The 15,228-nt window shown below is 46.7% G+C and overlaps 1 protein-coding gene and 1 long non-coding RNA gene across 2 annotated transcripts in view; one reads left to right on the top strand and one right to left on the bottom strand.

The window, feature by feature from the left end:
• Nucleotides 1–15,228, top strand: part of pparab (peroxisome proliferator-activated receptor alpha b) — a 38,553-nt gene that overhangs the window by 12,804 nt on the left and 10,521 nt on the right. Inside the window, exons 2-3 of the mRNA XM_042109303.1 lie at nt 8,333–8,578; nt 10,668–10,825. Of these exons, the coding sequence (XP_041965237.1) occupies nt 8,371–8,578; nt 10,668–10,825 (366 nt within the window). The 5' untranslated portion in view covers nt 8,333–8,370. The remainder of the gene's footprint in view (nt 1–8,332; nt 8,579–10,667; nt 10,826–15,228) is intronic.
• LOC121723547 lies at nt 1,148–2,910 on the bottom strand. The gene is made up of 3 exons (XR_006034973.1): nt 2,761–2,910; nt 1,993–2,107; nt 1,148–1,311 (listed from the first exon to the last, which is right to left on the bottom strand). It is a non-coding gene; the product is annotated as an uncharacterized LOC121723547 (long non-coding RNA).

Raw genomic sequence — 15,228 nt, 5'->3', positions numbered from 1 at the left:
AAAATTAGTTAGAAAATAAGGCAGAAAAACGACAAGTTTCCTCATGCTGCTTCCTTATGTTGGAATGTGCAAAAATGTACAAACAATCAAGAGGATGTCTTGTATGTGATTTCTGCAACAGTGATCCTGCAAACGTGTTGATAGCCTATTGTTGATTTATATCCTGTAGCCTAAAGCATGTCACACAGTAGCCTAGCCTACAGAAAACTAGGCTATGTGATGTGATATAATAATAACTTGTATGCCTACAATGGTTTATTAAACATCATAGTCATTTATTTAGTCAGTCATCATGTTCATGTTAATGAATAGGAAGGACACCTAAACGATAGCCATAAACCAAAATTTCGCGCAGTATCTGCCATGAGTCCCTATGCGTGAATCACGAGCTCCTTCCAGCTGACTGGCAGATCTCGTGGACAGTCAGTCACGATCGATTATTTAATAAATGTGAATTACGAATAATAATAAAAAGCTTCTACCCAATGTGACTTTTTTCCATGAACTGTAAAAGAAAACACGTTTTTTCCAGCTGTATTCTCCACAAAGAGTAAAGTAAATTATGTACTTATTTCCGGAATTGACGTCACTTCCTGGACTCGTCTGAGGCTGGTCTAATGGGTCTGAGGTCTCTCAATGACTTAACCCCTACTGCTTTCTATTTTGGCAGTTCACCATGGGGAGGAGGCGGAAAGGAGGTCCATGGGCTCTAACCTGGGCCTAGAGGTCCAGGTGAAGTGGTTTGGCTGGGGTGTGGTGATATTGAACCCATTGAGACTATACAGTACATTTCACTTTATGTCTATTGATGGACTGTTACACCTACCCTTTACTTATGCCAAACCCATTTCTGTTCTTTAAATATCAGAAAGCAAACTTACTGTTGATGGCACTGAACTTGCACTTGGAAATGTTCATGGAACTTTTCTGAACTGTGAATTACATTAAAACTCATGCCAAACCAATTTGCCTGTGCTTTCAAAAACATTTACCGGTATACAAATCCGTCAGCTTCAGTCAGTAGGTTGAATTGAAGACCCAGATGCAGAAGTAAAGGTGATTTTTTACTTGTTTATCTTGAGCATTACAGGTAACCACTGAATTTGTGAAACTAAAATAACAAAAACTAATATGTACTAAGCTAGTACATAGTCAATACATATTAGATCACTTTAAAGACAGACAGATGCAAATGCTGTAAATACAGGTAATCATCAAGGAGTCTGCTGGTGAACAAAGTCCTTGAAGTCAGAAACTGCCACTGCTCAATGACTTGTGCCCCATCTGGTAGGATTTCAAAATGTTCCAGATCTGAAAACAGAAATATTGGTATGTCACATCCTTGAACTTACAGCAAACTATGAACAAGTGCTCACAAATTAAGCTAAAAAAAATATAGTTTTATGTGGCAATCATAGACTGTGGAGGCAATTTATGACAACAACGAAGTAAGATTTGCAGACTCACTCTCAATACTTATAATGAACAACAAACTCACAGAACACTTAGCTGAATGGGGACAGGACACGCATATTCAACTATTGCACATGCCCTGTTTATGCAGGCAATAAGAAAAAACAAATGTGGTGTATTTAAAGTAATGTAGAATAACTATTTCTTGTATTTTTGTGTTTTCAGTGAAACAGTGTAAGCTCATATCTACACCCTATTGAGGTAGTTATTAACAGTTAGGCCAAGGTCCAGTCAAACAGTAGCCAGCCACTGGTGCCATATTGTTTAATTATGCAATCTGTATCCAACCAAAACCTGCTGACTTGAAGGCATAATACAACTACTTTCCGTGTGTGACTTATCAAAAGATGCTAATGATAATTATTTTGATAGTTATTGCACAGATGTGCCCTGGACTGCTCACAATAAAAGGCCACTCTAAATGTCTGAAATGCATTCATGTTTGTTCAGTATATGGTAACGATGTCTGGAATATACAACCAGTAGGTTGCTCCAATTAAATGAAAAATGTCAAAGTACCATGGAATCAGTGCTGAAGTGATGCTTCTGAGTGTCGACTGCACAGACGAGAATTGATGTTAGGAGTCCAGAGCCCTCTCCAGCACCCAGCCTGTCTGGATTACCTACAGGGAAACTTTGCATAGACAAGAAGTGTTCGTTCAAATTTGCTGAACGAACACTAGCCCATGCCAGGGATGTAACGCTACAAATAAATGGCATCAATAAGAGTTTCAAACGTCAGTTATAACTAACACCAGTTATGGTGACTAGCTATCGCTTGTTATCACAGCTCCATGTTCAAAGTATACGGTCAATGGTTAATAGCGGTTCACAATTTTGCCTCGGACAACAAGCCTTTTAATGCTTCGGCTGAAGTTATCATATGAACAAACGGGTTTTTTTTTGTATCTTAAACGTGACAACCCAAAGACTGTATACATTGTCAATGGACTAAGCATTTCCACAGAGCGTATTTACAAAAGGTTTTTTGACGAGAACATGCTTTGTTGCCCCAGTATGTGTGAACTAACGTTAACTTTATAGCTGTCTGTTCACCAACGTTAAGCTAACTCATAACGGGAGCACAATGGTTTTCACTAAACAAGTTAACTAAATGTATGTGTGTGCTTCTGCCATTCGGTCCTCATTTTCGACATTAACTTATTTGAGGCGATTTGACGCTAACGTAGCCTAACGTTAGTGCCCACTCTATGCTAAATAATGCTAACATCTAGTGCTAGCTGCTACGTGAAATAGTAGTGGAGTAGTAATGTCACTTAACGTTACCTGAAAAAACTGGAACGAAGTCTTCTGAAAGTGTCGGTTAGTAGGCTTCAATTAATAGCTTAGCAAACAATTGTGTGTCAGCTTTTTGAATAAAGATGTTCAGAAAGGATGTGGTAACTTTGTGTAGAATCATGGCTGAGACGTCAAGGGTTTCCACTTTCCACTCAGCTGGCAACCTGCTGCTGTATGCCTCGACGTCAGCCGTCAATCAAGCCGACCACGCCCTTAATTATTCATATATGTTATATCTAAATGTGATCTAAACTAATGAGTTAGAAAAACCCCCCTCACAGTTGTCAGGCACTGGGAAACTACCGAAAAGTACAATAAAAGTCTATGGGACCAGGCTTTAAAAACATGTTTTTACGCTGTGAAAACGGACATTTTAACATTGGAGTCTATGGACATTTGCTCGCTTTTGGGACCAGTCCCTAGCGGATTTCCGATGTATTGCAGTTTTTCGAACTTCCGGGTAGGCTTCATTGTTCAGATTAGAATGTTGCCGCTTAGTTGAGACACAGGTGTCATGGTCAGTGGCAGGTCAGTCCGCTTAGTTTTAGATAGACGTAAAGGAGGCTGAGATAGTCACAGTGTGTAGGGCAGAAACGTACAAGAAATGAAAGAACCCAAATGACACAGTCTGAGACAAGCACAACGCTTGAGATTAGGTGCATGTCTTTTGTGTGTGTGTGTGTGTGTGTGTGTGTGTGTGTGTGGATATGGACGTGATCGTGGGTGAGACCGATAGAGACAGAGCAGCTTAGTGACTGACTGTCTTTGGTTCAATTGTAAACAGCTCTGGCAGGTTGTTATGAGGGCTAATTTGTTATTTGGCCGGCAACAGGGAAGGTCAGGGAGAGGTGAGATCAGGTACATTCAGTGTGTGTGTGTGTGTTAGGGGTGTAGTAACAGTACACAAAAATCACATCATGGTTCTTGACGTTAATGATGATAACTGACATATGGTCCACCACTTAATATACTTGTCTGGGAAGTCAAAATATGCTTACTGTTGATTACTGTTGAAGACTGCATAAGAGCCTAACATGTGCGTGTGTGTGCGCGTTTGTGCGTGCGCATGCGTGTGTGTGTGTGTGTGTCTCTCATATGCATATTGCATTTTAGTCCAGGTTTAATTACTTGTGTTGTGAAACACTCATCTGTCAGATCATCAACTGCAATAGTGGAGCCCTAAGGGCAGTGTTGTGAAACTGAGTTTGGAGGCACACTGCTCTGAGCTGCCTGTTCCTTAATGTAGTGTTGCATTTCAAGTCACGCAGGGCTCAAGTGACAGATATGCTGCTGAAAGATGGGTTTCAGTTGCTTTCCCCCCATATTTTATTGTTTAATTTGAGTTTGTGCAAAGTCAGCAGTGTGGAGGCCTATTGCTACTTCCTCTAGGACCGCGTATGCCTGTGAACGTCCAGTAGTAACAGCAGCAGTGTGAAGACAGTAGCCTAATGGAGAATGCGGACAGCAGTTTCAATATTCCTACTTCGCAGATGTTCTGTGGAGCCCAAAGATAGACACATAGATCACATATCATGAGATGTACCACACATCATTACATCACTGAGATGGGAATGTCCTCCTCCAGGCTGTCAATCATCCAGATGAACTGCTCAGAAATATTCTAATGTGCAAGTCGAGTGTTCTTAAGGTATACAGTAGTTTTGTGTGTTGACACTGTCCATGAACCTCAGCTGCCTTTCAATAGCAAGTAGTTGTTGTGATACGATATCAGCACTCAACCCTGAGCGTGTGGAGTATTTAAAGTCCTCTATACAGTGGAACTCAGACGGTGCCTGTTACATAATACAGTTACTGCATGTCTAATGTCCTGTACACACATGTCTAATGTCCTGTACACGCTCAATGAGTCAGCTAAATAAAAGAGTAATCAGTTGTGAAGCCCTCATCAAATCAAGTGGTCAATTTAAACATGGCTCGTGGATTTGTTTGTTTCCAAGTGATGTGAATCATTGTACAAAGGGAAAGATTTGGATTGTTTTGTTCACATGCTAGAAGATGTAGCCGCTAAACCGTGCACCGACAAGTAGGCTAAACCAGGGGCTACTGCCACTCCATCAGTTGCTGCGTGAGGGTAGTGAGTGACCGTGTGTGGTATCGATACACTAGCCCATGCCAGTGGTGTAGATTGGGTGGCAGCCAGATGTGTTTTCTGTCGCCTCTACGGCTGCACTGTGATAAGAGCAGCCCTGATGTTTGATTAGTGGGCGAATGTGATTGTGTTTGTTTATGTGTGGTTCTCAGTTTGTTCTTTGCTTTTGGAGCATAGCGTGTGATGCACCACACCATAAAAACACACACACACGCGCACACCACAGGTGTTTTTGGACATCAGCTGTGAAAGCCTGGCAGGTGAAACTCGAGGCAGGTGTGGGCTGTGTCGTCCGGCCGGCCCACCTTGTCCCCTCCTCTGCGGGGGACGGCCCACTCTCGGCTCACTCGTCTGGGAGCCACTGGGGCCCCGAGTTGTCCCCCCACCACACCGTGACAGAGCTGTTAAAGATTAACCCAGACTCCGACCGACCCCCTCACCCCTCCACGAGGCCACAGAGACTCAGTGAACCACGCCGCAGTGGGGGGAGTGGGCTCGATCGGGAGGACCACGCTGGACGACCAGAGCGGTGCTTCTCCGAAGGGCTTACGGAGCGGTCAGAGACACGGTCATTAGTGTGGCGCTGCAAATGCGATTGGAAATGTCACTGCAGGTAGTGTGATGAGACTAGTGATCCTAACTTGATCCCACTTGTTGGTGGTTCCAAGAAAGCTGTTTTGTAGTCAACAGGTGCTGGCAAGTAGCATGTAATCCACAGTTAGCAAAAAGAAAGGAGTTGTACCTACAGATGAAATATGGGTGGTTAGAAGAGATTATGTTTAACTATATGGTATTCTTCCAAATGTAGCTTTGAGCATGTCACCACCCATTCAGCCCGTGCTTTTCCGCTGAAAAGCTGTTCTGTAGAATCCATGTTCAATGCTTAAGAAAATATGCCCTGGTGAGTATGTCATGTTAAATATGGCAGAAAGTAGGCTGTGTTTACGTAAGGAATTACACAAGGCTTCTGGCTCCTTTCTGAAGGTAGGTGGTGTGCCACTTGGGTCACTTTGCCCTGGTGTGTTTATTCTTGTTACTTGGCTGTTAGTGTTCTCGGCGGTGGTATGCAGGGGGGGCCAGCGTAAGCTCTGCAGTGTCACGCCGCGTTGTGTCGGCATGGTGGTGGGACGTTTGGGGGGTGGGGGGTGGGGGGGTGTCGGTTGGGGTTTTTGATTGGTCTCAGGAGGGGGCCACTTCACTCTTAAGTCACGTTTAGGCTCAGGCCATAGGAGGCTGTTCATCACTGGGCCCGCTGACTGCTTTATGTGCTGATGCAAGAGCCCTGTTGTCCTCTGTGTGTGGAGACTCACGGAGCCTGAATGAATGAACCCCCCCACCCCCACCTTTACCGCCCTCTCCAATGAGGACAGACTATCCTTGGAGCTCACTACTTTGTAGCACTTTCCCTGGCAGCCAGAGCAGAAGCCAAATGACGTCTTTGGTCGTGAAAAAAAACCCCCAAAGATTGTGATCTTTAAGCAGTGGTGGCGTTTGAGTGGTTTTGCTGATTTTGCGGCAGATATCCCCTTGCATTGTGTCTGCTGGCTGGCGAGCATGCAGAAGGCTTTGGTGTGTCCTGGATTGCAGCTTGTGCCTGTGGTCTAATCCCTGCCGTCTAATCGTGGGCTGTGTGCTCAGCGCCTCGCGTCGCCTTGCGTCGCCTCGCGTCACCTCGCGTCGCGTCGAGTCCCTGCCCCCACTCAGCCCTTCCCCCTACTAGGAGCTCCGCTGGCTTGCTGGGTGACCTTGTGCGTCCTGGTGTGTGTTGCTATGTGGGTATGTGCGGGTGTGTGTGTGTGTGTGTGTGTGTGTGTGTGTGTGTTTGTATGTTTTTGTCAGGACAAAGCTCGGCTGTTTCTCTGGGAGGCCCCATACCCTCGCTCTCTCGTTCTCTGTCTCACTCACTATCTGTAGGCCTACATCTATCTATCCTTCTATCACTCTATCATTGTATCATTCTGTCTGACACTCATGCTTTTTCATTTCATTTCCTCTCTCCTCCAACCATTAAAAAAGCACTTTGTATTGAGGAGCAGGACAGAGGGACAAAGAGAGAGATAGAGATGGAATTTTCTGATAATATCAATAATCGGTCCACTTGTCCAGAGAGACATTATTATATTCCATTCCATTATTATATACCGTTATATTTTGGTCACAATCAGTGGTCATCCTATGAATCGGTCACTGGCTTCTGAAGGCTTCTGAAGATTTGGCCTCCTCCACACTGTGTGTGTGGAGACTGTTTACACTCAGGGCAAGAGAGTTTTGTGTGTGTGTGTGTGCTAAAGATATTAGCGATTGGAAAAAAGGTTTGCCACTCATTGCATTCCAGACGTGTCTTTCAGGAGAGTCTGATTGAGGGCCGTTCCTCATAACTCAGACGCCATATCACTCTCATGATTCATGTCCTTTGTGGAATAAATATTTAACTTTGGACATTCCATCAGCTCGAATGCTCGTTAATGGCAGTACTATCAGCCAACGGCCAGAAGAGAATGGTGTTCAGCGAATCATTTGAAAAGCACATAATAATCAACGAGCATGGTGTGTCAATGTCAACTCCCCGCACTCTTCCTTGTTTTTGTCCCCCCTTCTAGAGAGTGCAGTCCTCCCGTCAAGAGCGCAGGGTTACAGCTGGCCCCAGTTTTGGCCGTTGAGGACGATGGGGGGGGTGCGGGCGGGTGTTGCGTTGCGTCCCCTTCTGGCTGGTGCCTGGGGATCGTGTTACTTGCTCTGGTATGTAGAATGCAGTGCAGTGTTGTGACATGATGGTGTAGGCTATGTGCTGAGCTGGAGCTTTGCGCTGGCCTTGTGACCCACTGTTGCGTTATTACGCCGAGGATCACTGGCAATTATGACATTAATTAGCTGACCTCAGTGTCGCACATCAAGCGTGTGTGTGTGTGTGTGTGTGTCTGTGTGTGTGTGTGTGTGTGTGTGTGTGTGTGTGTGTGTGATTGCTCGTCTGTATCTGCAGTGGGGAGGGGTCTATGAATACAGTAGGCCTAGGTCTTGTGGGCTAGTAAAGTAAAGGCAGAGCATTCTCTTCAATGCAACTCGATACATTTGGAGTGGTCACATCATGTTGTGCTGGCAGTCACTGAAGTGTGATTGCAGCTATCGTGTCTTAATGGAGTAATAATTCAGAGTGATAATAAAACATTTCCTCTATCAGCTCCATAATCACAGTGGGAGTTTTGCTGACTGCTGTCCTTCTGTTTATCTTATAGTGATGTGAAACAGCTTTGATGGAACAGTTCCACTTTGTTGATATTGCTGATTAATCAAGAAGTTGTTTGGGGACAGAATTGTTTTTTTCTACGAATTACCAATAATCAGCTGTGCCTGGTCTTTTTGTTTCATAGGCTTTTTCTCGTTTTCTGTGTACACTTATCTCTCTCTCTCTCTCTCTCTCTCTCTCTCTCTCTCTCTCTCTCTCTCTCGTAGTCTGATGAGTGAGTCAGTCGCTGGCCCTGTCCGCCATAATGGTAGACATGGAGAGCCACTACTGCCCCCCGTCTCCCCTGGAGGAGTCGGTGCTGGGCAGCCCACTGTGTGGGGACTTCATCGGCAGCATAGAGGACCTGCAGGACATCTCCCAGTCCATTGATGATGACGCCCTCAGCTCCTTCGACGTGCCCGAGTACCAGTCTTCCAGTCTGGGCTCCGGCTCTGAGAGCTCCACCATGCTGGGTATGTGCCTTCTTCAGTCGGCCCAAAGCACACACACACACACACACACACACACACACACACACACACACACACACACACACACACACACACACCACACTTCTCTCTCTCTCTTTCTTTCTCTCTCTCTCTTTCTCTAGAAAGTCATGATAATAAGTTATGATAATATGCATATAATAACTTAATAATAAGAAGTCATTCCCATAATCAGTCTGTTTTACTGTTATACTGTCTGTAATTAAACCATGAGCACCCTTTATGAAGGCTTAACAGAGGTAGAGGATGTATGTACAGTAGGTTACAACTTCCTGTGTTGTGATTGAGGTTGCTGAATCTTCCGTGTGAAAAAGAGTCTTTGTGAACTGTAGGAAATGAGAACATGTCAAACTTTCGCAACCTTCTCCAAGTTCAACCTACCACTACAACGAGGTTGATCATTGTAACAACTGAACACATGAAAACCACAAACTCTCTGCAGTGCCCTTTATCTTGCGTCGTGTGGCTGACAGTATGTCACAAACATTTTCAAATGTTTGTAAAATAACACTCAATAGACATGATGATTTGTGAGCTTCTTGTGTGTCTTGTATGAGAGCACTTCTGACACATCTTAAGACGTGGCTAGTATAATGAATAATGCAACTTTCCAGAAAGAACTGGAAGCTTTGACACATGAGTTTGAATGGTGTCCATTTGGGTACATTATGTCACCTGTTTGGTAATTGTGCTGGTAAAGTGGCAATTTGCGGAGCTACAGTTATGTTAACTGGATAACTGAGACACAACTCAAGTAAAAGCAAAGTATTTCTTGAATTCAATGTGTAAGTTATTTATGATCAAGACCCATTGAACCACATACGTAGAGGTTTTTGTTATATGCAAATCATTAGCTGATCAGAGTAATCCCATAATAGCTCAATGAAAGTGTACCGGATAAGTGAGTCCAAGTGTAGGGGCAAATTGTGGAAGTTCTAACACACACAAAAAAACGTTTTAGTCTATTCTAAGGATTATGTCTAAAACCCGAACATAAGTCTTCTTCTGCTTGCTAATTGTCCTTGGTGAGCTTGTTAGGGGGTTAGCAATTGACCCAGACCCTTTAGGTCCTAAGATGCGGAGATTCCTCAGTCAGATGTTATCTGTGTTATGCTAGGAGACAGTCTGACCTATTTTTTTGCCTCAAGGAAATTTGGATTGAGATGTTTTTCCAATGTTTTTCAGTCAATTAGAAAAAAACAACCATTAATGACATGACAGAAGTTTTGCTTTGCTGATGTCTGTGTCATTCTTCAAACCGAAGTCAAGGTTTTGAGGTGTTATTCTGCAACAGGATAGCATATGCCATAGTGAATAGAGTTGTGATTCCCGGGAAAAGATTTGGTAGACTGGTTTTAGGGAAAGCTGTTGAGATATGATTTTACTGTTTACCATTTCTTACTGTCTCTGTAGATCTACCACAAATGCTACCACATCTAGTGACTCCGTAAAGACATGCAACATTTTACAAACACCAACAACAGCATAGCTTTGCAGCATCTTTTGGTCCATCCCAGAAGAACACAGAAAGGCAAACCTGTAGTCGGGCAGCCATTAAAAGGAATTTGAAGATGCCAAAACTAAATGTACGGTACACAAAACATATCTCAATTGCAAATATACAAGTTGCAATTGATGGTCCCATTAACGGTCCAGACTTGTGTTTGATTATTCCATAAAGAGCTGTGTTGGTGGGTCAGGTATGCTGTTGAGCAGCAAGTGTATTAATAGAGCTTGACTGGAACACAAGGTGTGCATGCGCTCAGCAGAGGCCTGACTGTTCTGCCATCAGTGAGTTTCCACTCGTACTCCTCTGCCTGACAACGGCAAGACTTGGCAGTCACAACAGCTAATCAGCCTTCTGTTGAACACACAGGGCCCAGGTGCTGTTTTGTGTGAGTGATATTTTACTACACTGTGCACATAAATTAAAATTTGTCTTCCTGTTTTGTCTTTCTTTCTCTTTCACTATTTCTCTCTCTCTCTCTACTTCTCCATCTCTGTCTCTCTATGTCTCTCGCCTTCTCTCTCTCTCTGTCTGTGTCCCGTATAGACGCCCTGACGCCGGCGTCCAGTCCATCCTCAGGTGTGTATGGAACGGTCCCCGGGCAAGAGGAGTTCTCCTCGACCTCGCTGAACCTGGAGTGTCGCGTGTGTGCCGACCGCGCCTCGGGATACCACTACGGCGTCCACGCCTGTGAGGGCTGTAAGGTGAGCGAGGGGATCCCTGTGTGGTACAACAGTTATACTCCCACATGGGAATCAGAACAGCAGAGATGCAGTCACGGATGCCTCTGGAATAAACCGACCGCTTGTGGGTACTTTGACACTAGAGATTTTGGTGTGGACTGGAGTCTGCTTGGGCTGTAGTTTGGTTTGTTTTGTTGATTTGAAAGATGTTTTCCAAACTCAGCTGGGCAACAAGAGGGTCATTGCCTACGGTTCACCTGATCTAATCACATAAATGGACCATACTATAGTTCACAACAAAATAATGTGGAAAAAACAGCAGTGACGGGGGTGGGGGAAATAATCCCCCCTTAGTTTAGCCCAAGTGTGGATATTACCTTGTCCAGCATCCGTGACGTTTAATGCATGTGGGGTTAGGATAACTATTCCACTTTAATACTTTTTTACTGCTGGACTGAACAGACAGCTATTGGTTGAGGGTTCTTCCACTTGAGAGCTTTTGGTGCACACTGGGGTCTGCTTGAGATGTTTGTTTTGTTGATTTCAAAGCCGTTTTCTGAACTGTTTTGCGCACTAAGGGACCATATGTGAGACCAGATCTGAGCATTTCTTACATGTGTGTAGTTTGCAGGCAATGAGGCTTAATGTCTGCAATGTTGGGATAACTGCTCCTTTACCTGAGAGTGAAATAAAGTCAGTCCCTTCCTCTCTCTGTGGTGAGGTATTGCTGATAGAGGCTGCTACACAGGACCGGCTAATGTTGGGATAACTGCTCCTTTACCTGAGAGTGAAATAAAGTCAGACCCTTCCTCTCTCTGTGGTGAGGTATTGCTGATAGAGGCGGCTACACAGGACCGGCTGCACAGGACCGGCTACACAGGACCGGCTGCACAGGACCGGCTACACAGGACCGGCTGCACAGGACCGGCTGCACAGGACCGGCTGCACAGGACCGGCTACACAGGACCGGCTGCACAGGACCGGCTGCACAGGACCGGCTAATCAGGACATGCTGCACAGGACCGGCTGCACAGGACCGGCTACACAGGACCGGCTGCACAGGACCGGCTGCACAGGACATGCTGCACAGGACCGGCTAATCAGGACCGGCTGCACAGGACCGGCTGCACAGGACCGGCTACAAAGGACCGGCTGCACAGGACCGGCTGCACAGGACCGGCTACACAGGACCGGCTGCACAGGACCGGCTGCACAGGACCGGCTGCACAGGACCGGCTGCACAGGACATGCTGCACAGGACCGGCTACACAGGACCGGCTGCACAGGACCGGCTGCACAGGACCGGCTAATCAGGACCGGCTACGGCTACACAGGACCGGCTGCACAGGACCGGCTACACAGGACCGGCTGCACAGGACCGGCTGCACAGGACCGGCTAATCAGGACATGCTGCACAGGACCGGCTGCACAGGACCGGCTACACAGGACCGGCTGCACAGGACCGGCTGCACAGGACATGCTGCACAGGACCGGCTAATCAGGACCGGCTACACAGGACCGGCTGCACAGGACCGGCTACAAAGGACCGGCTACACAGGACCGGCTGCACAGGACCGGCTGCACAGGACCGGCTGCACAGGACATGCTGCACAGGACCGGCTACACAGGACCGGCTGCACAGGACCGGCTGCACAGGACCGGCTAATCAGGACCGGCTACGGCTACACAGGACCGGCTACACAGGACCGGCTACACAGGACCGGCTGCACAGGACCGGCTGCACAGGACCGGCTACGGCTACACAGGACCGGCTGCACAGGACCGGCTACACAGGACCGGCTACGGCTACACAGGACCGGCTGCACAGGACCGGCTACACAGGACCGGCTACACAGGACCGGCTAATCAGGACCGGCTGCACAGGACCGGCTACACAGGACCGGCTGCACAGGACCGGCTACACAGGACATGCTGCCTCTGTTCCCTCTGCATCCTTTTCTGAGGCGTTTTGCTTTGCCTCTCTGCGTTTTGCTTTGCCTCTCTGCGTTTTGCTTTGCCTCTCTGCGTTTTGCTTTGCCTCTCTGGGTCACTAACCAGAATCCCACTTTAAGGTGGTTTTGGGTGCCGGCCTCGCCACATTGGCCTTTTGTTGCCAGGTTGGATTGTTCCTGACCTCTTTTTCACCCAGTACTGAGCAGGGATGGCATACGTCTGGCTAGTCAGAACCGATGTGCGATAGCGTTTGCTTTTAGAAGTCCAAGGCCAGGCCAGCGAGAGGCCTGCAGGTACTGCTGAGAAAGCAGACCTGATGAACTCCACACACCGTCGGGAAGTTCTCATAGGCCCTGCCTCAGCTGTGCCTGAGGGGAAGGTCACGACCCCCAGACTCATCGCTCCATTATTTCTCTCACGGAGGCCTTCACAAACAACCAGCAGAGCAGGCTGGAGGCATTCGAGCTTCACATTTATGAATGGGTTAGGCCTTTTTCTCAGACTACTCGTAACTCCCCCTATTTCCACCGGTCCCGTATTTCCACCGTCTTGCGTGTATGTGTCACTTAATATCCATTTCTATACAAACCAAGACAGCGGACTCCTATAGAAACGCAACCACGCACAACATAGGTGTATCTAAATTAGCTATGTACCAAAAATGACATTTTACCGTGACTCGAGGAGCTGTAAACAGTGTTGTAAGGCTGCGTGTACACAACCGCTTGGAGCTCCAGTGGAATTTTAATTTCACGACGAGAATTCTCGGTCTAACCGTCCATGTGCCGTTGAAACGGTGTAAATAGGCGACCCATCAGGCCAGCACTATAACTCCGAGCGTGGTAAACAAAATCGGATATTTCAGGCAGTAAATGCTCCCGTTAAGAACCAAACCAGATTTTGTTCAAATCTACACAACTATGGCTACTGAAAAATGTAAGGTTCATTTAGTAAATGTTATTTTGAAGTGTTAAAAAACATCGTTGTTTTAGAATTTCTGAACAAAAGTGGTGATAATTGGGGGTGTTACGATAAAGGTCTTGACTGTCAATCAGTGTCAGTTGAGTCTGAGTGCTTTTTTTTTTTTGTACCCTGGTTTCGTCATAAATTGTTTACCCATGTTCTATTAATTCCAGTCGAAATCCATTTTTCATGAGACAAAGAAATAAGTTGCTTCAAAGTTTTTAGCCAGGTATTGGGGTGGGTGGGTGATGGTCACAGAAAATTGGGTCTTGAAGTCTTCCAAATACGTGCTGAATAGCACACATACATTGTGGGTCATAACACTTAAAAGCACATACAGCTGCTTCTTCCTGTTGAATTATGGATCTTGATGGAAGCTATGTTGGGAAGGCAACGAGAAGTGCATTTCCACACGTGCGCTCGGGTCCAGCTGTCCTGTGGCCTGAGTGGCAGAGCATGACCCTGTCCTGTCCTCACGCTGACCTGTAGCAGTGGACACGGCCAGAAGCATGGCTCTCAGCTGCAAATAGACCCCTAAGCATCTCCCCTCCTCTCTCTCTTTCACACACACACACACAACACACACAACACACACACACACACAACACACACACACACACACACAACACACACACAACACACACACACACACACACACACACACACACACACACACACAAACACAAGCTTAATGCTCTCGTTTGAACCCTTCATGCACAGACCCAGAGCTGTGTCCACATGCCTGCAGGGCCACAGGGGGGAATGTCAGGGGATGTGTGTGTGTGTGTGTGTGTGTGTGTGTGTGGGGGGGGGGGGGGTGGCCTAATAGCTTCTTAAGCAACGCTGCTCTGGCCAGCCTGCCCCTCATCGTGTCCACACAGCTGGCAGCCAGCTCCGGGTGGTGACACGCCGTTCCTTTACGCCAGACTTGCACAACTGGATTGATAGCAGACTTGGATGGGCTCCCTGCTTGGGTGGACTTGTGTGCTCTCTGCTGTTAAAGGGGTCGTCTCCGAACGCTAGTCCAACCACCACCACCCCCCCCCCACACACCCCCCTGCCCCTCCTCGCCCTGTGTCGTTTGTCACCTGACACAGGATGCCTGCGCCAGCATCTTATTGATTTAAAGGAAGTTGACTCGCTGTTTATCCCGCACTAAACTGGCTGTCTTTGACATTGGCTGGGAATCATCGTCTATATAAGAGCAGAGTGAGAGAGCCATGAGTGTCGGAGGCGGGCGGGCGGGGGGGGGGGGGGTGTTTTCTCCTCTTCCCTCTGACAGCTAAGAACATGTCAGGACACATCAGCTCACCCTTAACTGCTCACAGCTTCCACTGTATGTTCTAGTGCCGCTCTATAGGCACAGCAGCCAGCTATGTGGTGCATATTGGACGAGGTGGTATAGAGACATATGATGGACTAGGTTGTATAGAGTATTAAACTGTGTATTAGCATCATGGGTGATTTATAGCCAAACATACATTAATGCGTCTCATGCCATATGCTAT

Source organism: Alosa sapidissima, chromosome 11, assembly GCF_018492685.1.
Source record: "Alosa sapidissima isolate fAloSap1 chromosome 11, fAloSap1.pri, whole genome shotgun sequence".
In the NCBI taxonomy this organism is placed as follows: Eukaryota; Metazoa; Chordata; class Actinopteri; order Clupeiformes; family Clupeidae; genus Alosa; species Alosa sapidissima.
Note: the sequence above shows the minus strand (reverse complement) of the source record. Positions and strands in the feature narration are given on the sequence as shown.